The sequence below is a fragment of the Sciurus carolinensis genome, chromosome 4, assembly GCF_902686445.1.
Source record: "Sciurus carolinensis chromosome 4, mSciCar1.2, whole genome shotgun sequence".
Lineage (NCBI taxonomy): Eukaryota > Metazoa > Chordata > Mammalia > Rodentia > Sciuridae > Sciurus > Sciurus carolinensis.
This window is the reverse complement of record NC_062216.1, coordinates 116,863,382-116,883,556: the sequence shown is the minus strand read 5'-3', so window position 1 is coordinate 116,883,556 and position 20,175 is coordinate 116,863,382. Positions and strand designations below refer to the sequence as shown.

At 45.9% G+C, this 20,175-nt stretch overlaps 2 protein-coding genes and 3 non-coding genes across 10 annotated transcripts in view; all 5 read left to right on the top strand.

Moving 5' to 3' along the window:
- Positions 1–319: 319 nt before the first annotated feature.
- Positions 320–8,487, top strand: Atp5f1b (ATP synthase F1 subunit beta). The gene is made up of 10 exons (XM_047551263.1): positions 320–478; positions 944–1,126; positions 1,371–1,545; positions 2,357–2,478; positions 2,725–2,909; positions 4,037–4,195; positions 4,299–4,421; positions 5,746–5,958; positions 6,332–6,533; positions 8,220–8,487. The coding sequence occupies exons 1-10, from the start codon at positions 352–354 to the stop codon at positions 8,318–8,320; spliced, it is 1,590 nt and encodes a 529-aa protein (XP_047407219.1). The 5' UTR covers positions 320–351; the 3' UTR covers positions 8,321–8,487.
- Positions 1,193–1,267, top strand: LOC124984121 (small nucleolar RNA SNORD59). Its single transcript, XR_007108581.1, has one exon. It is a non-coding gene; the product is annotated as a small nucleolar RNA SNORD59 (small nucleolar RNA).
- LOC124984120 (small nucleolar RNA SNORD59) lies at positions 2,565–2,635 on the top strand. Its single transcript, XR_007108580.1, has one exon. It is a non-coding gene; the product is annotated as a small nucleolar RNA SNORD59 (small nucleolar RNA).
- Trnaa-ugc (transfer RNA alanine (anticodon UGC)) lies at positions 3,838–3,911 on the top strand. The gene has a single exon. It is a non-coding gene; the product is annotated as a tRNA-Ala (tRNA).
- A 2,160-nt stretch (positions 8,488–10,647) lies between the features above and the next one.
- Baz2a (bromodomain adjacent to zinc finger domain 2A) overlaps positions 10,648–20,175 on the top strand; it is a 34,276-nt gene continuing 24,748 nt past the window's right edge. For 3 of the 6 annotated variants that reach the window (XM_047550065.1, XM_047550061.1, XM_047550060.1), the window contains exon 1: positions 10,648–10,826. In XM_047550065.1, coding sequence (XP_047406021.1) covers positions 10,823–10,826 — 4 coding nt within the window. In that variant the 5' untranslated portion in view covers positions 10,648–10,822. Of the gene's footprint in view, positions 10,827–12,013; positions 12,033–15,413; positions 15,499–15,962; positions 16,135–20,175 lie in introns of those variants that run through there. The other 3 variants (XM_047550062.1, XM_047550064.1, XM_047550063.1) reach the window with 3 other exon arrangements.

The following is a 20,175-nucleotide window of genomic DNA, read 5'->3' as shown; positions in this document are numbered from 1 at the left end:
AAGGACAGGCAAAGACAGTCCATGTGCTTCCCCGACTTCCAACAGGAACTCGGCCCCTTTCCTAAACGTAGTTCCGCCAAGTACTCTCTCCAACAGACATTTCTATGGTCCAATTAGGTTTCAAGGCTTGGAGGGCTGCAATTCCAATAATAGAAGCAGTTTCTGATTAGCACCAGTTTGGACCAATGGTTTAGAAGGTGAAAGCTTATTAACCTATAGAAACAGAGTTAAGAATGATGAGCAGTAAATTTATCCAATGGATGGGTCTACAGCCGAGTAGACCTCGCCCCAACTGCTGGGTTGCAGGCGGCGGGGACCGCTGCCGCACTCAGTCTCCACCCGGACTCCGCCATGTTGAGTCTTGTAGGTCGTGTGGCCGCTGCGTCGGCCTCCGGGGCCTTGCGGGGACTCAGCCCTTCGGCGTCGCTACCCCAAGCCCAACTTTTACTGCGGGCCGCTCCGGCAGCGGTCCAGCCTGGTAAGTGGTTTCTTCTAGGATTCCCGTTCAACTCTGCCTCCTTATGACCTTGACCCTGGGACCGATCGTAGCTTGGGCCTACGTGATTCGTAGTGCTAAAAGAATGGGAGGGGTACCCTTCTGCTCTCTAACGGTGGGAAAACTAGAATAGATTGCCTATGGGAGCTTTCTTCAACTTACGTACTGCCCCTTTTTGGAGATTTGGCTCTGACGGAAAAGTGGAAGCAGGTGCGTTGACTTCTCCATGGCATGATGATATTACAGTCACGAATAATGCATTTTTGTGCATGAACATGGAAAGCTCTGCAGTCGCGTTCTCAATGGCTGCGTGGCCCAGTCTCTGGCCGCGCTTTCCGTTCAAGCGGAAGGAGGCCCAGCCTGGGTTGAATTCGCCTCCCCTTGTGGGTTGTTGATGCTTTCTATGTGCCGAGTCCCTCTCCTTCCAATGTATTTTTTTTCTATTAGCCAGAGACTATGCAGCACAAACATCTCCATCGCCAAAGGCAGGCCCGGCCACCGGGCGCATCGTGGCAGTCATCGGTGCAGTAGTGGATGTCCAGTTTGATGAGGGATTACCACCTATCCTGAATGCCCTGGAAGTGCAAGGCAGAGATACCAGGCTGGTTTTGGAAGTGGCCCAGCATTTGGGTAAGTAGAATGTTTAAGAATAGAGAAGACTGTTTAATTCAGACAGCGCAGAAATCAGGCCATCTCCCTTCTGTGATGATATTATCAAAATGACTTTCGTTCTTCTGAGTTTGCTGAAGCCACATTTAGATACTGAGAAGGAGCCTTGATTGACTTAGTCAGGTCTTTCATACCAGCTACACTTTTTGTTAAGTATTATGATACCATCTTGTTCTTAAAACCTTGAAATGCATTTATCTGACAGGTGAGAGCACAGTAAGAACCATTGCTATGGATGGAACAGAAGGCTTGGTTAGAGGTCAGAAAGTCTTAGATTCTGGTGCACCAATCAAAATTCCTGTTGGTCCTGAGACCTTGGGCAGAATCATGAATGTCATTGGAGAACCTATTGATGAAAGAGGTCCTATCAAAACCAAACAGTAAGTTCCTCTTGCTGCATCTATTCACAAAGGAACTGCTTTTTCTTGGGAGTTTTACACATTAAGGTGTCATGTAATAAAGCAAGATTTTCCTACAGGAGAATATTTAAAATGCTCATGTATTCAGTGGTTAAAAATCCATGATGCCACCTGGCACCATGGCACAGACCTGTAATCCCAGCAATGAGGAAGGCTGAGGAAGAAGGAGGTTCAAGTCCAGCCACAGCAACTTAGTGAGACCCTGTCTCAAAGTAAAAAATAAAGAGGACTGGCTCAGTGATAAAGCTCCCCTGGGTTCAATCTCCAATACCAAAAAATAAATACTGTGTACAAAGTATAAAAATTCATTATACTGTCATGTATAATTAATTAGAACAATTGAAAAATAATAATCCAAAAATAAATAAATAAATAAATAACATGACTTTTTTCTGAAAAAATTAAGGATACACAGTTCTGATTGTTGAGAACTGATACTTACGATCCCATTTTATTAAAAAGGCTTAGGTTTATGGCATAGGTTAAGGATTTTAAAAAACTTGCATGGCTTTGTTTTCCTATTGATATATGAAGGACTGTTAGTTTAGGAAAAGGAGAAATTTTGATAAAGTTGTCAGGGAATGGGATTATTGTTCTGAGATGAAGTCTTTATTGCAGAGAATAAAGTTAGATACTAGATGACAACTTCACTATAATGTAGACAAGATCCTCTGGGAAAGATTGGACTTGAGAATTGATAGGAATATTTAAGACTTAAGTTGTTTTCAACAAAGTCAATGTAGATGGTGATGCTCTTTTCTCCTCTTAACAGATTTGCTCCTATTCATGCTGAGGCTCCTGAGTTCATTGAGATGAGTGTTGAGCAGGAAATTCTGGTGACTGGTATCAAGGTTGTGGATCTGCTAGCTCCCTATGCCAAGGGTGGCAAAATTGGTATGTTAGTGGTGGGTACATATTATCCAAACCTAATATGGGAAGGGCGGAAATTATACCAACTTGAGTTGGTTTTGATATCTTTCCCTCACTGATGAGTAGCTTCTGACTTTCGTTCTTCTGAGTTTGCTGAAGCCAGATACCATTCCTGAGAAGGGAAAAGATGGAAGGAAGTAAAATATTTTGAAGTTTACTTAATTTGGGAATGTTAGAACTTTTAAATATTTTTTTCTCTATCCCTTCTAGGGCTCTTTGGTGGTGCTGGAGTTGGTAAGACAGTGCTGATCATGGAGTTAATTAATAATGTTGCCAAAGCTCATGGTGGTTACTCTGTGTTTGCTGGTGTTGGAGAGAGAACCCGTGAAGGCAATGACTTATACCATGAAATGATCGAATCTGGTGTTATAAACTTAAAAGATGCTACCTCCAAGGTGAGCACTTGATCGACTGAAGTTCACATAGTAGTTGTGCCAGAAAACTTTAGGCAGCTAAAACCTTTTTTAAGACGGTACTTGGAATTGAACCCAAGTGTGCTTTACCATTGAGCTACGTCCCCAGCTCTTTTTAAAATTTTTAAATTTTGAGCCAGTTGGAGTGAGTGACTCACACCTGTAATTCCAGTGACTTAGGAGGTAGAGGCAAGGAGGATTACAAATTCAAGGCAGCCTCAGCAATTTCAAGAAACCCTGAGCAACTTACTGAGACCCTATCGCTAGATAAAATATACAAAAGGTCTGGGGATGTGGGAAAGCGCTTCTGGGTTTAGTTCCTGGTACCTAAATAAGTGAATAGATAAATATTTTAATTTGAGACAGGCTGTCACTGAGTTGCTGAGTATGACCTGAAACTTGTGATTCTTCTCCTTCAGCCTCCCACGTTACTTGAATTTCAGGCATCCACCACTGTGCCCAGCTAGACTTTGTGTGTGTGTGTGTGTTATGCATGGTATCAAATCCAGGGCCTTGTACATGCTAGGCAGACACTCTCCCACTGAACTGCTTACCTAGCTCTAAATTTTTCTTTCTGGTAGAAAGTCCTGTCATTTGAAAGCTCATTGTTGAGGGGAGGCTGAAGGTCGTTCACATGTCTGAGTTAACTGTTCTTTTTTGTTTGTTTGTTTGTTTGTTTTTTTGTGGTGCTGGGGATTGAACCCAGGGCCTTGTGCTTGCAAGGCAGGCACTCTATCAACTGAGCCATATCCCCAGCCCCGAGTTAACTGTTTTGTTTTTGCTTCCAAAGGTATTTCCTTCCTACTTTAGGAATTTTTCCCTTTTTAATACAAAAAATTGTTTTTCTGTTTTGAACTGAATATCTAATAGGGAAAAGAAATTTGCAAACAAAAATGTTGACATCTGGGGCTGGGGAGATAGCTCAGTCGGTAGAGTGTTTGCCTTGCAAGCACAAGGTCCTGGGTTCGATCCCCAGCACCCCAAAAAAAAAAAAAAAAAAGTTGACATCTGAGAAGGAGAATCTGCGATGGTTTCTCCCTGATTGGGGATCTTGGGTATGTGACTTTCATACTCCTCTTTCAGGTTTTCTGACTATATGATTATTGCAGGTAGCGTTGGTGTATGGTCAAATGAATGAACCACCCGGTGCTCGAGCCCGGGTAGCTCTGACTGGACTGACTGTGGCTGAATACTTCAGAGACCAAGAAGGTCAAGATGTACTGCTGTTTATTGATAACATCTTCCGCTTCACCCAGGCTGGTTCAGAGGTGAGAGGGCATCCTTGAGAGGTTCAATGGGCTTTTCTGTGACATTGTGTAGATCAAGCTAAAGATTTAGACACCTAAAACCTTTGTTCTTTTTTTCTCTTAGGTATCTGCCTTATTGGGCAGAATCCCTTCTGCTGTAGGCTATCAGCCTACCCTGGCCACTGACATGGGTACTATGCAGGAAAGAATCACCACTACCAAGAAGGGATCTATCACCTCTGTGCAGGTAAGAAAAAGTAAGTGGATGAAGGTTTAATTTATATAAAGGTATGTAGAGAGAGGTATGCTACTTCATTACGTCAAAAAGGTCTTTTAGGTGGTGGGCTGGGTTCATGAATTAGAATAATGTGTAAAATTCTTTTTTGCATTTTAAAGATCCTGAAAGGTGCCCAGGTGCATGCTTGTAATCCCAGCAGTTTGGGATGCTGAGGCAGAGGATTGAGTTCAAAGTCAGCCTCAGCAATGGCAAGATGCTAAGCAACTCAGTGAGACCGTCTCTAAATAAAATACAAAGTAGGGGTGGGGATGTGGCTGAAACTTGTGATTCTTCTCCCTCAGCCTCCCTGAGTTGAGTGCACCTGAGTTCAATCTCCGGTACCAAAAGAAAAAAAATAAATAAATATAAGATTGAGTGCACCTGAGTTCAATCTCCCGTACCAAAAGAAAAAAAAATAAATAAATATAAGATCCTGAAAGGTTAAAAAAAAAAAAAAAAAATCTAAAGTAATTGAAGATATACATGTAAACAAATCATAAAGTATTGGTTTTCAGCTTAAGGGAGGTCTCAAACTGTATGGAAATTGACTATTAAATATTTACAGAGTTAATGTACTACAAAATTTAAACGTGTATAGGTGGTAACATTTAGCAAAATTATTTTAAAACATGGGGCTAAATTGTATTAAGTTTCATGATTTTTTTTTTTTTTTTTTCTCCCCTCTTGGTACTGGGGATCAAGTTCAGGCAGGGCCTTGTACATGCTAGACACCCTTTAACACTGAACTGTCTCAACACTCATGAGTAATTTTTTCCCTCTTGGTACCGAGAATTGATCCCAAGGGCACTTAACCACTGAGCCACATTCTGAGGCTCTCACTTAAGTTGCCTAGGGCCTTGATAATTTACTGAGGCTGGCATTGAACTGACAATCCTCTTGCCTTGCCCCTGTTCCCCTAGTTGCTGGGATTATAGGCATGTGCCATCACACCCAGCTATGTCATGAATCATTTTAATAAACTATTGCAGTGGCGCAGAACGATGTTTTTGTTATTGTTTTGTAGTTTGTAAAAGTTGGTATTATTACAATAGAGTTAAAATGTAGGATTAAGTACAAAAGTACTGACAATGAAAATTTTTCCATTATGGCTTAGAAGAACCAGATAATCTGTGAACTCACGGCAGGTATTAGGTATGAAGCTCTTTTGAGGTGGATATTTAATGCTATGAAGAGGGAGTGAGGTGATAAGAGAGGGGAATGTAAGTAAGGGGAGTGGCTGAAATGGAATTACTTTGGTTCTTGCTGCTCTAAATGGATTCTTGACTCAATTTAGGCTATCTATGTGCCTGCTGATGACTTGACTGATCCTGCCCCTGCCACTACCTTTGCCCATTTGGATGCTACCACCGTGCTGTCTCGTGCAATTGCTGAACTGGGTATCTATCCAGCTGTGGATCCTCTAGACTCCACCTCTCGCATCATGGATCCCAACATTGTTGGCAGTGAGCATTATGATGTTGCCCGTGGAGTACAAAAGATCCTGCAGGTGATTATATTGTCATCAGTGACCATAAAGTTATGGAGGGAATTTGAAAACTATAATAGGACTGAATCTTTCTTAGTAGGAGTGATTTCTTTTGGAGCAAGGAAAGTCCATGGTGTTAATGAGGTCTCTTCTAGGTTTCTAGGTACTTAGGCTTTGGAAGATTAAGTAGATTAAGGAGAACAAGACACTGAATTGGCTGAGGACCCTTATTATCCCAAGCATTAATTTCCCCTCTTAGCTTGTTTCAGTTCTTAGGTTTTTGTCTAATAAAATTAAAGGAAAAAAAAAAAGGAAAAAAAGGAAAAAAATAAATAAATAAATAAAATTAAAGGAATGTGAATACTTGCTTAGACTTTTATCTTTTTTCTCCTAGGACTACAAATCCCTTCAGGATATCATTGCCATCCTGGGTATGGATGAGCTTTCAGAAGAAGATAAGTTGACCGTATCCCGTGCACGGAAAATACAGCGTTTCTTGTCTCAGCCATTCCAGGTTGCTGAGGTCTTCACAGGTCATATGGGGAAGCTGGTACCCCTGAAGGAGACCATCAAAGGATTCCAGCAGATTTTGGCAGGTGAGAATTTGAGTATAAAGCTGAAAAACCGAAATTTTAATGCTCTCCGTGCTGTGTTCCCATTCTAAAAACCATATATCAATTATTTTTTTTACTGAGAAATTAAGCTACCTCCTACCAGTTTTATTTAAAATATGTGCTTACTTTGTGTGTGTGTGGTGGTGGTGGGGAGGGGGGCCTGGGTACTCAGAATTGAACCCAGAAACTCGCTTGTGCTAGGCAGGTGCTCTACCATTGGCTATATCCCCAGCTGTTTTTATTCTGGACAATTGTCCAGGTTGGCCACAAACATCTGATCCTCCTGCCTTGGCCTCCTGAGCAGCTGGGATTACAGCATGCACCACTATACCTGGTTTACTTCTTGAGAATATGGCATATATTACTTGGCTCTCTAGCTCCTTTTCAATTGCAGCTATTCTTCTAAGTGAAAGCATTATTAGTGTGTTTTATAGTGAGGAAACTGGAGCACAGGAAAATAAAAATAAATTATATCCCAATATCATATAACCAGAAAAGTACAAAACCAGGATTTGAACTTGGTTTATATGATTCCAAACCATATTTCCTTATTTCCTTCCTTCCTTCTTTCTTCTCTTTCTTCCTTTTCTTTCTTTCTTTCTTTCTTTCTTCCTTCCTTTCTTTCTTTCTATTCTTTTCTTTCTTTTCTTTCTTCCTTTCTTTCACAGTACTGGGGCTCAAACTGAAGGTCTAATGTGCCTGCTCTGCAAGTACTCTGTCTCTGAGCCACATCCCCGTGCCCCCTTCTTGTGGTGGTGGTAATTTTTGTTTTGTTTTGTTTGGTACCAGTGATTGAACCCAGGGCACTCTTTAAGACTGAGCCACATCCCCAACCTCTTTTTTATGAGGCAGATCTCACTAAGTTGCTTAGGGCCTCGCCATTGCTGAGGCTGGCTTTGAACTTATGATCCTTTTGTCTCAACTTCCCACTGGGATTACAGGCATGTGCCACTGCTACTGGCTCACTTTTTTTTTTTTTTTTTTAAACACACATATATACACGTACATAGTTGTCGATGAACCTTTATTTTATTTATATACAGTGCTGAGAATTGAACCCAGTGCCTCATACATGCATACATGCTAGGCAAGTGCTCTACCACTGAGTCACAACCCCAGCCCTGGCTCATGTGTTGTTGTTGTTGTTTTGTATTTGTTAGTTGCAGATGGATGCAGTACCTTTACTTTATGCAGTGCTGAGGCTCACATCCAGTGTCTCACCCATTAGACAAGCGCTCTACCACTGAGCAACAACCCGAGCCCCTCATGTGTTCTTAATCCATACTAAATCCTGTCTTTTTAAAAAGTTTGGAGGTAGTAGAGATGAACTCAGGGTACTTTACCACAGTTATATTCCTAGCCCTTGTAATTTTCTAATTTTGAGACAGGGTTCTCTACAAGTTTCTGATGCTGTCCTTGAACTTGTGATCCTTCAGCCTCATTCAGCCTCCTGAATAACTGGTATTATAGGGGTGTGTTTTCTTTTGAATTTGACTTGTGAGGGTTTTTTTTTCCCCCTGCCCCAACAAAAGTTTTCTTAGATGGCGTGAATTGGAAGGTCTGACTGATGGCCTTCCACCAAATCTCAAATGGTGAGATGTGTACCATACTGCATAAAGTTGATAATCCCTCCACTTCTTACTAATTGGACTTTTTTTTTCCATGTAGGTGAATATGACCATCTCCCAGAACAGGCCTTCTATATGGTGGGACCCATTGAAGAAGCTGTGGCAAAAGCTGATAAACTGGCTGAGGAACATTCATCATGAGACGTCCTCTTGCCAAACTAAGCACTCATCCAGTGTATTGTCCCTCTCCTTGCCTGTAATCCTAAAACCACAGTTTTCTGTGTGGCCACACAAGAGCCTTGATTGAAGACATTGTGTTCTGTCTGAAGAGTATTTAAGGTTTCCAATAAAATGTACACCCCTCAGAATTTGAGTGTTTTTCTTGCTTTTGGTAATATAGCCAGTACTGAAATTTTTGACATTGAGTGGCTACTGGGTACAATTTAAGCACAAAGAAGGCCTATGTATTTGAAATGGGATCATAAAAAGAATAACCATTCATTTGGATTGATGAATTGTGAATCTTAAGAGGAGTTCCTGTGGGTAATGTGATTTTGGTAGAGCTTTGGCACATTTATGGCATTTGTCCAAAGCAAATTGATTTTTTTTGTCTTATATATCCTTTATAGCACATTTCTACTTAAAAATCAAAGGGATTGGGCACATACCTATAATCCCAGCCACTCTGAAGGCTGAGGGCAGGAGGATCACAAATTCAAGACCAGCCTCTCAAAAGGTGCTATATACCAAAAAAAAAAAAAAAAAAAAAAAGATTGAACATAGGTGCACTATACCAAAGTTACATCCCCAGCCCTTTTTATTTTATTATCAACTAGTACCGGGATTGAACCCAGGGACTCTACCACTGGACCACATCCCCAGACTTTTTTGAGACAGGGTCATGATAAATTGTTCAGGGCCTTACTAAATTGCTGAGTCTGACTTTGAACTTTGATCCTCCTGCTTCAGCCTCTCAAATTGTTGGGATTACAGGTGTGCACCACCACACCTGGCCTAAAGTTTTTAAATTTTGAGATGGTCTTGCTAAATTGCCCAGGCTGAGGAATTTGGCAATCCTAGACCTCAAGTAACTGGGGTTACAAGCGATTACCACTGTGCCCAGTCTTAGCTCTCTTTGAGGCAGGGTGTGAGTTGCTGAGGTTGACCTTGAATGTGCAGACCTGCCTCAGCCTCCCAAATCACTGGGTATGCAGGCACGAGCCACTCAACCTAGTGCAAAGGAATGTTTTTTTAGGAAGTCACATTGGCATAAATGACATGGTTTTAGAACATTCTAAGACAAGGCAGCAGTTAGTTGAATGAGGTTTTTAGGAAATGGTGATGAATATCTTTACTAAAATTGAACTAAAATGGCCCTCTGTATCTTGGCTAGACCTTCATATCTTCAGATAGTACTCTTAACTACTGCTTCCTGACATTTTGAGCAAGTTTGCAGTTTGTGATTACCTGAGGCTCCACAGGGAGAAAAACAAGAGGTCTAGCCTGAGAGCTCTTGCTAAAATCCCTTATGAAAGCTTGGAAAAGAGATTTAATCTGTTACAGGGAACAATTTTCAGCGTTGCTGCTTGGGTTTTTTTTTTTTTTTTTTTTTTTAACTAAATAGATCATTTTAGCCCATTTAGGTGCAAAGTGCAAGGTCACATTTTGTGCTCTTTAAAGTGTTCCCCTGGGCCTAGGCCCATCCTACTGCCCTCTCGCGGTAGTACTGGAGGTTGCAAGAACTCTGATCTCACCATTTTGAAATTCATAAAAGCCATTTGCTGGGAGGTGGTTCTCTCCTAATGACTGTTTACAAACCAGCTGGGGCTTTTGTCCTAAGGAGGAGCCTGCATTTACAAGCTCCACCCACCGAGACCTTCAAGTTGGTAAGAGCTGGGCGGGGACTGATCTCCCAATTCAGAGGCCCCTGGGGGCTGAAGGTTGGGGAGGGGCCCTGGGAGAGGCGCCAGGGGTGGAGTAGGGCCTCTAAGCTTCCTCCCATCTGCCTATGACGTTCTTGGCACCAGTCTCTCCTGTGTCATGAACTGGACAGAAGGTGGAGCCCCTGAGCTACTTGTGCCTGGTAGTTTGCTCCCAGAAAATCTTGGATTTGGGGAAATGATGAGTTATGGGGGTGGGGACACTTCCTCCAGGTCCTGACTGGAGTGGATAAGAACCTGGAGAAGAATGCCCCAGGGTATGGGTCCACCCTTTCTGTTCTGTTTTCCTATACATCCAGATGCAGACCTGGGAACTGAAATCCTAAAGGTCATTTGCATCCCTTTACCCCTTACCCTGACAGCTTTATGTCCTTCAGCATTTATCTAGAACCTTCTCCCTCTTACTAGCGCAACTACTTATTTCCTTCCCCCTACCGCCCTCTTACCACGCTACTGAAGTGTCAACACAGTTCTAACCTTCCTCCATATTTCTCCTGGTCTGCCCTGTCCTTGCCTCCTCCCTCTCTCCACCCAGAGAAAGCCCCGCCCTTCCCTCCTCCCTCTCCACTCCAGTCTGTCACACAGGGACATCACCCTACAGCAGTTCAGGCTGTGTGGTTTGGAGGAAGCATACATTGGCTTTTTGATTCTTGCTAGTTCCCAGCTCACAGTTTGAGAGGATCCAATACCAGCTTTTGCGTGAAGGGGGACCCAAGGACAGTGAGAAGCCGGGTGGTCCTAGCCTGGAACCCTGCCGACTGACATGGGTAAGTACTGGGCCAGCCCTGGGGAAGGCCTGAGGGATGCCTAGCTCCCTCCCTGCCTGACTCAGCAGGGGTGGGGCCTAACCTTTGCACATTTTGGGGGTGAAGGAAAGGAAATGGGACTATGCAGAGGTCAGAGAGCTCAGCTGATGAGGCTGCCCACCATGGGATCCTAGCATTGCAAGCTCTACTTTTAAGGAAGCCCCTGAGCCTGTACCTTAGACCGGGGTTTTCCCCTCTCCCCTGTGGAGTATTGCCCCTCGCTCATTTCCATTTAAGCTGGGGAGATTCAAGTAATATTCTTTTGTACTTTTTGCTAGCCCACACAAAAGAAAGGCCCGCTTTTGGTCATGTTGGGGAGGGTCTCTGAGGTGCTTTCTTCCCCCTAATTTCTCTTAGGCCTTTAAGTCCCTGTCTTCTCTCCTCCCCCACCCTGACCCACCACCAGGTGGGGGCTGCACAGAGCAGCTGCTTCCTGTTGCCCCAGAGGTTACTGGTAGTTGGAGCAAAACTGAACTATGAATAAAGCCCATTCTCACAGACCCACATCAGCCTCACTAGGGCTGCTATAGATGGCCTCCACATTAGTCATCGAGGACACCGAGTGCGAGGTAGAGCTGAGGTTGAGAGAACTGGGAGAATTTTGCCCTTGCGGCTTCTCGATTCCAGAGGCTCCACGGCTGTGCGGATGGGTGCGTGAGGATCTGAAACACCGGAACCTGTTCACCTAGTAGGCCGCTGTGCGTGATCCCCAGTATGCTGGGCCTTGAGTTCCCTCTCCCTCTTTCCCTGGTCTCCTTGGAATCCTTGGGGCACCCGCTGCCTTCTCAGCCTCCTTTGTGAAGGGGTCTTTCGAGGCTCGGGAGCGCAGGCAGAGCTCACCCAAGTACTTCTGTTCGGACCCACCACCATCCCCCCACTTCGCCACAGAAGTTTCTGTCTCTTCCTGGGATCTGTTCTCTTCCTCCATCTGGGATCCTTCCTGGTTCTGGCCCCTAGGAGACGCCACCCGCTTCCCCATCCCCCAGCGGAGCCTTCGCGACAGCCCTTCCCAAGCGCTCGTTCTCACCCCAGTAGCTCCTGCCCCTTTAAGCGCCACCTCCCCCCTCCACCGCCGCCGGCCCTGGGCTGGGGGAGGAGGCGCCGCCGCCGCCCGGCTCGGCCACCTGCGCCGCCGCCGCCGCCGCCCGCGGCCCGGCCCTGCTCCAGGTGAGGCCCGGCACCCACGTCCGGCACCGAGTCCCGGGGCTTGCCGGCCCCCGGTCCCCTGCCCCGGGTTTCAGGATCTGCCCTTTCACCGCGGGAGCTGCCCTTCCTCTCTCCCCCGCACTATCTACTCGCCCATTTCTCCCCTGTCCTCTGCGACCGGAATCCAGAGGCTTCTCACGTCTCCGCCATCCTCTCCCGGGTACCCTTCCTATTCTGGGCCCAGGATCTCCCCTCCCCCGCGCTTTCCTCGCCAAAAAATCTCCCGCGGTCTAGGTTTCGCCTCCTCCCCTCTGGAATTAGCGCTTTCCCACGCCATCCTAACCCCAATGGGAGGGGGAATAACCGCCACCCCAACTCCTCTCCTTACCCGTAGTAAGGGTCGGGCGGGAGTGGGGCGCAGCATAGACTACAGTCACTGTCTGGCCATGCCTTGCTAGCCCTTCAAGTTCAACTAAGTCCACTTAAAGCTTTTCTGTAGCCCTTCTCCATCCTTCATCTTCCGGAGTTTGGGGTCCGACCTCAGCACCGCCTATTGAACCCAGGTGGGAAGGGCCCTCTTCTTGGGCCTGGGGTTGGCTGTTCCAACCTAGGAACGCCCTTCCCCCAGGATCCCGGAGCTGGGGGACCCCAGCGCTTGGGGGAAGAAAGGATCCGGGCTTGGTCTGTCTTTAAGGGAGTTGGGGTGTTAAGACGAGAGAAGCCCAGCCTTCTTTATTCAGATGCAGAGGAAGTCCCTACCCAAAAGAAATTTGGGCCTCACTATCAAGTGGGGCCACCATGGAGACTCCCATTTGGAAGTTTGGAAATAAGATCGTAAATCTGAGGGGCACAGGCTGACTTGGAGGGGAGATGAGAGGTTGTTTTCTTTTAATGTATCATGAGAGAATCTAACCTTTCTAAAATATGGATGGTGAGGAAACTGTTTTGCTCTAAAGGGGTGGGGTGTGTGTGGGGGGGAAGCAAATACAATGGTCAACAGGGCTGAAAGCCATCTCTCTACTGGACCCTATTAACAGTATGATCCATTCACAGTCCAGCGAAGGAAGGAAGGTCTTTTATAATTACTCTACCTCCAGTGGGGAATTCCCCTCCCTCCATCCCATTGCAGCCCGGGCTCTGATCCTTGTGCTGTCAATCCTACCCCTCACCTTCAGAATTAAGGAATGGGGTGTTAGGATTTGCTTCATATTCTTCTGAGTCACGTTCTAGGGGGATGGGAGGGCGCTGGCGGGAGGGAGGGTGGTCAGCAGTAGTGCTTGGGTTGGATGCCAGGAGTGTCTGGAGGTGGAGAGGGAAGGAGGTAGGATGCGATGACTTCCCTTCTCTCCCTCCCCCACGCCCAGCCATCTGGCTCCAAAATGGAGCCAGGCACGGTGGCAGCTGACCCCAGAGTCAGGGAGGTGCAGTAGGAGGAACACCGGGAGTGCGAGAAAAGGGGAGCAGGTGTTCAATGTTTCACTCCCCTTTCTCTTCATTTCTTGTCCATTGACCTGTCTTGAGGGCGGTTCAGTCTATTCCCTAGACACTTTCCTCACAAGTTGCTTAAAAAGAAAAAAGAAAAAAAAAAAAAATTGCCCCTTCCCCTTTCTAGTAGCTTCTTAAAGGAGCGGGTGGGTGATTGGCCACATCTCACATCTGATGGGATTGAGGAATGTTTGGAGACATATGGGGTCAGTCTGCCCTCTGTCGTCTGGATGGGGAGAAGCACAGCTGCTGCATGGGGTGGCGTCTGGCAAGAAGTAAACACCCAGCTGTAGGGCACATCGGCAGCAGACCCCCATCCTTCAGAGAGCAAGGAAGATCTCTGCTTAGATGGGAATAAGGCAGGGTATCATCCAGGGATGAAGGTGATTGTAATCTTTCTGTACCAGATGGGAAAAGTGGATCCTGCTCCATTTTCTTTTCTAATCCCAAGTGGTCCTTTTCTATCCAGTGCTCCTCTTCCCAAACACTCTGTCTGGGATAGTTGGGGTTGCCCTGGAGACTAGGCCTGGGGCTCGGAAGGGGTGGAGGCAGTCAGTGGGGCACTGGAGTAACCGGCTCTTCCGGAGCGGAGTGGAGCCTGCGGAGGGTGTGTGTGGGTGTGTGGTGGTGGAGCGGAGGGGCGTGGCTACACCCGTCTGACTGGCGCAGGCTCCTCCCCTGCTTATCCAGTCTGGGACTGGCTGGCCCTGCTATTGCCGGGCGTAGGTAGGAAGATTCTCCCTAATCTGCCCTGGAAAAGGGAAGAGGCAGAAAAAGGGAATACCAGTTCTGTCCATTTGTCCCCTCTTCCTTCCCGCCCTTTTGGTGCCTGTTTCATGCTCTGAGCTTGCTTCTCCACGTACCTTTATTTTTTATTTTGGGGACAGAAAGGCATTCCTTAGCGGAAATTTGCTAGATCCCTTCTTTCTCCAGAAGGAAGGACTTTTCTAACTTCATTGTGGCTTCTACTTAGGGACTTGATCAGCAGAATGTGGAGGGGGTGTCTCCCCCTCCCTTTGATGACCTATAAATCTGTTTTGATAGAGAATAGGGAAGGATTTTGATTTCTACCTGTCTGCTCCTTCCCCTGGTAATCTACTTATCTCAGGAGAGGGAGAGACTCCCCTTAGCCTCTGCTGGTCTGCACACTTTGTGAGGTTTTGCTAAAGCAAGCTTCCTTTTTATCCTCTTAGCTATTTGTTGTGGTGGGTGGTGTCCCCAAAACTCAAGAGCCCACCCCTCTGTGGAGTAAGGAAATTCAATCTAGACTGATGGATTTGGCACCCTACTCAGTTTTCAGATCTATGTCCTTCTCAAACCTCCAGAGGAAAAGGTATTTGTTGACATTCCCCAACCTGCCAGAGTTTCACCACCCCCACTCTGTTGCTCTTCCAGGATATTCAGCCTGAGCTTTGCAAGGTTTAGGCAATTGTTTTTAGAACTGCATTGCGATGAATCGAATGGGAATTATCTTGAAGCCTGCAAAGTGTTGAATTATAAGGAAAGGAAACTTGTTTTCCTTTCTAGGCATACTTTCTACACTGTTTGACCTTGAACAAATTAGTGAACCTCTCTGGGCTTTAATTCCTTAGCTTGACAAACAAGAAAAGGTTGAATGAGAAATTAAATATAAGCTCTACCATATGACATAGTTCCCCATTCTGGGACCTTGCAATAACGTTTTAAAGGTAACAGCCAAACTCTAATCTTCTGTTAGATTTTGCTTTCCTGTTCTGTGTGAAGATTTCATATATCTATGCACTCCTTCAGTAAAAGTGGAACTATAGGTAGAGCTTTGAAGTATCTTATTTGTTGGTTAGTTTTCTACTTATTGTCTACCCCTCCGACTGCATTTAGGCTAGACTCAGGTCTTCCTTGTCTGGTCCCAAAGCCGAGCCTCCTTTTCCCCACTCACAGGTATCTTTCCGAAGCCCAGGGCCCTGCAGATGTCGCCTAGAAAGTGGTGATCCAGGCAGGACCTGGCTTCCCCGACAGGACAGAGGTGAGTTGGCAGCGGACTCTTGCCTCTCTCCACTCCTTTACCAGGACGGAATCGCCCTAACTAACCTTTTCATTTCTATTTCTCCACTACCCTGCCCAGAGAAATAAACTGCCCTCCAAAATTAATCTTACAGGTGCCCGCCTCCCCAGGGAAGTAGGACGTGCCTTTAGTCCTAAAAATGTGACCTAGTCTTTTAGATTAACTTTGGGACTGTGGCTCACCTTTCTGGTTTGTGAAGACTACAGTGGGCAAAGAGATACGGCTATAGAGGGAGCTGACCAGGGGGCAGGGTTGTTAGGACTCAGAGTGGCACTAGGACCCAGATCCGGGTCTGGATGCCAGGACGCCGGGCACTAGGACCCAGGAACGGAGGCCGCGGAGGGCGGCTCTTTCTCGGCCGCAGCTTCCCCGCCCCCTCCGGCACCGACTCACTCCTCCCCCGCCGGCCATGTTGGCTCCGCTCGGGCCCCGCGGTTGAGCCGCGTCCCCCTCCCCCCTTCCCGGGCCCGGGACCCCAGGCCCCCCTCCCCCCTGCGGGCGTCTCCTCTCCTCCTGGCGCCCGCAGCGCGGCCATGTGAACCGTCCACCCCCCGGGGAGAGACGAACCCCGAGCCCGGCTGGACGCCGCCTTCTCAGGTTTGTGGAGTCTGGCCGGGGGCCTGAGGGGAGGGAGCCCCGCTTTTACCGGAGGCTTTCCTCTGGGAAACCAGGCTTCCTAGTCGTCTTGAGCCTTGCCTGGGGCGAGAAGCTGACTCCGGCTAATTTCCCGCTAGGACTCAGCCAGAGGCGGGGTTCTCTCTGCCCGGGGGGCTGGCGGGGCTGCTGAGGACCGCGGCACCGGGCCGCGGGAACGGGCGGAGCTGCGGAGGCTCCCGGCGGCAGCGAAGCGGTTGGAGGAGGCGGAGAAGCCTCTTGGCTGGCGGAGATGACTCCTGTGGGGGAACCGGGGTGGAATCCCGGGAGGGGCTCCACCTCTTTGGTTGGGGGTGGGGATTGCCCACGTTCCAGGGGTGTGTAAGGGGGTTCCCTGGGTGGGTTAAACTCTGGGGATCGGGGCATTTTGTCTGTGGTGAGTGAAGGGTTGAAGAGGTTTCCAAGGGCCTGAGCAAGTCTCCCTGGGGGAGCGCCCAGGATCTCTTGAGCTTGAAGTGCAGGGGAGGGCCTGGCTGGGGATGGTGCTGCACTTGGCAAGGGGCCCTCGCTCCCAGAGAGAGTCTCCCTCTCCAGGAATGGGGGTCCATAGGCCTGATGCTAGGCATCCGGATTTAAGCTAGACTCGGGGGAAGAATAAAGAGGGATTCCTTTCCGAGGAAATCCCTCAGTAAGGGGATCCCCGTTTCCGTGTCAGAAAAGATGATCTCGCATCATCCTTTTCTTTCTCTGTGTTCTCAATTTCCAGGGGAAGGCAATGCTATTCGCAGTCATCCTTTGTAAGGCTTATTGGAGTAAGGGATTTGTATCCTTTGGGGGTGACTGAGGGGATAGCCTCCACCTCCATCTGTACACAAACAGCCCCTCCCCCAGCCTCCTGCAGGAAGTGGCCGGGAAATGGCAGCTGTGCCTTTGCTGCTGTCTCTCTGTCTCTCGTTGTTTTGAAATGTCCATTTTAATCAGATTTGGTTTCATTTTCTGAGACCTTCTGGGCAAACTTGGATCCTGCTTACCATGTGGCCTCAGAGACCTTTCTTTGGACGTGTTTTTTGTTTGTTTTTTGTGAACTGAATTTGTCAGCTGGAAGTAGTCAACTACTTACTGATCCTGATTCCTTCCTCCAGAGTATCTCTGTCTCTGGGTTTTTTTCCCCTTGAGCTAGAGGTCATAGAACAACAAACTCCATTATCCACCAGCAGGGTACATGTTAAAATACTAGTGATACTGATTCCCTCAGCATAACTGCCAAGACTTGGGATCTTGCTTAGTATGGTCTGGAGTAAGACAGGTTCGGTACTGTAGAGCTTCTGAACAAGTAAGCTTGTGAATTGAAGAAGGGTAAGTCCTGAGAAGCCGAGAAAGAGAAGGACATGGGGAAGATTTAACAATGTTTAGGATTTGTATATCTGCGTAAGGACTGAGTGGCAAACTTGTTCACAGTCAGTGGTGATTTTAGCCTAAGGACAGTCTCTGTGGGGAGCCTGTTAGTTGACCTAGGGTGCTAGAGGTTTTACCTTGTGCAGAAGTAATTAGAATAAGAGAGTTTGCTATTATTTAATTTACTCTTCAGTCCATAGAAGAACATCTCCTTATTCTTGGAGAGTGGTAGGCTTTTTCTTTTTTGTGCATAGTTATGTGCCCATTCCCCCCCACACACCTGATTTCTTCTATAGCATGGCACTGGGTGCTAGGTCTCCAAACATTTTGTTACACTCTGAGTTTGGTTAGGGACAAGAGTTGGCTACAGGAGTTCAGATTTTGTGGGTCAAAATATTAAGGTTATTTGGAATATCCTAAAAACAGTGTAAGCCTGGCTTTTAAATAATCTTTTCACTGTTTTGTAGTCAAAAATCTACCTGGATGTAGATTCCTAGATTGAAGATCCAGGATAAGAACAGAGATGTATGTGATTGTATGAAAGTGGCATCATAACTAGTAAAATGACATCATTGCTCATTTTTATTGGAACTGTTGATATCCTGGAAACAGTTAAAACAAATTCATGGGGCTAGGGAGATAGTTCAGACGGTAGAGTGCTTGCCTTGTAAGCACAAGGCCCTGGGTTCGATCCCCAGCACCCAAAAAAAAAAAAAAAAAAAAAAATTCATCTGATGTCAGCATCCTTTTTTTTTTTTTTTTTTTTTAACCCCTCCTCTAGACTGGTTGGTTTCTTTGAGTTGCTTTCTGATAAAGATGATTTCACACTAATTTTTAAGCTTCCCTTTTTTCAACCTTTGCTTGCCTAAATTGAGACCTGACAGAGAAGTAGATTGATTTTACGTGTTGGGGTTAAAAAACTGAAGAGGGGGCTGGGATTGTGGCTCAGTGGTAGAGAGCTTGCCTAGCATGGGTGAGGCACTGTGTTCGATTCTCAGCACTGCATACAAATAAATAAAGTTTCATCAAAACTAATAAAATATTAAAAAAAAAAAAAAAGACAAGAGAGCTGAGGTTGTAACTCAGTGGTAGAATGCCCAACCCCTGGGTTCCATCTCCCCCACACACACTGGGGCAATGGTGGGGGTGGGGTGAAGAAAAGATTACTCTATTTTTTGTAGTTTTTGAAAGAAATAGAAACAGATTTTGAGAAAACAGTAACTTTGGGCTGAAGTAGTGGCTCTTTGACAGAGCACTTGCCTAGCATGCATGAGGCACTGGGTTCGATTCTTAGCACTGCATATAAATAAATAAAAATTTCATTGACAACAAAGAAATGTTTTTAAAAAACTGGTGACTTCATTTGATACAAAAATGAGGCAAACCTTTCTTTGCCTTTTTGTAAAATGAATGCATTTTTCTATCAGAGAAATAGATTTCTTCCCCCAGCCCTCACTAGGGATTGTACCCAGGGGTGCTTTTTACTGAGCTACATCTCCAGCCCTTTTTATTTTCTATTTTGAGACAGATTCTTGCTAAGCTACCAAGTCTGGCAATCCTCTTGCCTCAGCCTCCAGAATAGCTGGTGTTACAGACATGTACCACCACACTGCACCAGAGAAGTAGATTTCTTAATATTGACTGGTCCTCTTTAACTTCTTCCTAAAAGAACAAATCTGAGGTAGAAAGAGAACAGCCAGTCAGAAATCTAGAATGTCCTGAGTGATTCATTTTGCAGTATTGTTTCGGAAGCAGGTGTTGCCAAGAGAGAAAAGCAAAGCCTGTTAGGGCTGCTGCTGATGTCTTCTGGCTGTTGACCTTTTCATCTCTGAAGAGGTCAAGCCCCTCTTTATTTTGAGGGGTGAGGGAATTGAAGCCAGTGGTGCTTAACCAATGAACCACATCCCTAGCCCTTTTTTTATTTTGTATTTTAAGTCAGGGTCTTGTCAAGTTGTTTAGGGTGTCACTGAGTTGCTGAAGCTGGTCTTGAACCTGAAATCCTCCTACCTCAGCCTCTTGAGTCACTGGGATTACAGATGTGCACCCCCATACCCAGCCCTTCTATATTCTTTTACTGTTAAAACAGTGTAGAAGGTAGTCAGTAATTGTGATATTTGACCTTGTGTGTGACGTTAAGTGAGGCAGTAATCCCAGTTTTTATGTCCTAGGAAATAGAGTGAAATATACAACTCTTGAGGTATTTCCTGGCCCAGATAATGGTCCTGATTTGTTTCTTAGGATATTGGTATCTTCATAGGTCTCATAGCCCAAGGTAAACACTTTAAGAGTTGTCTCATATGTGTAAGGAATGGTTTTCACCAACTTGTCAGATTGTATGATTTTGAAGTTTAAAAAACTTCTGCAAAGCAAAACAAAAACAAACTAACAAAAAACACCCTATCTTTGAATAGGTCTGGAAATTGTTCTTGTCACCAGCAGCAAAAGTAGCATTGGCTTGTGTTTTGTTCCTCCCTTCACTACAGAGAATGCAGTTATACTTGTAGGGGATTGGTTCCAGGATCCCCAAGAACATCAAAATGTGAGAATGTTCACATAAGTCCCTTATATAAAATATATTATTTCCATATTACCTACACATTATTCCTTGTACTTTAGTTTATCTCTAGATCTTATCACACCCTCCCCCAA

Excerpts from the sequence above, each read along its gene's own strand:
- Atp5f1b (XM_047551263.1), top strand. The coding sequence starts at position 352 with ATGTTGAGTCTTGTAGGTCGTGTGGCCGCTGCGTCGGCCTCCGGGGCC. Across the intron at positions 2,910-4,036 it reads TAAAAGATGCTACCTCCAAG|GTAGCGTTGGTGTATGGTCA; the intron begins GTGAGCACTTGA and ends TGATTATTGCAG. Across the intron at positions 4,422-5,745 it reads GATCTATCACCTCTGTGCAG|GCTATCTATGTGCCTGCTGA; the intron begins GTAAGAAAAAGT and ends GACTCAATTTAG.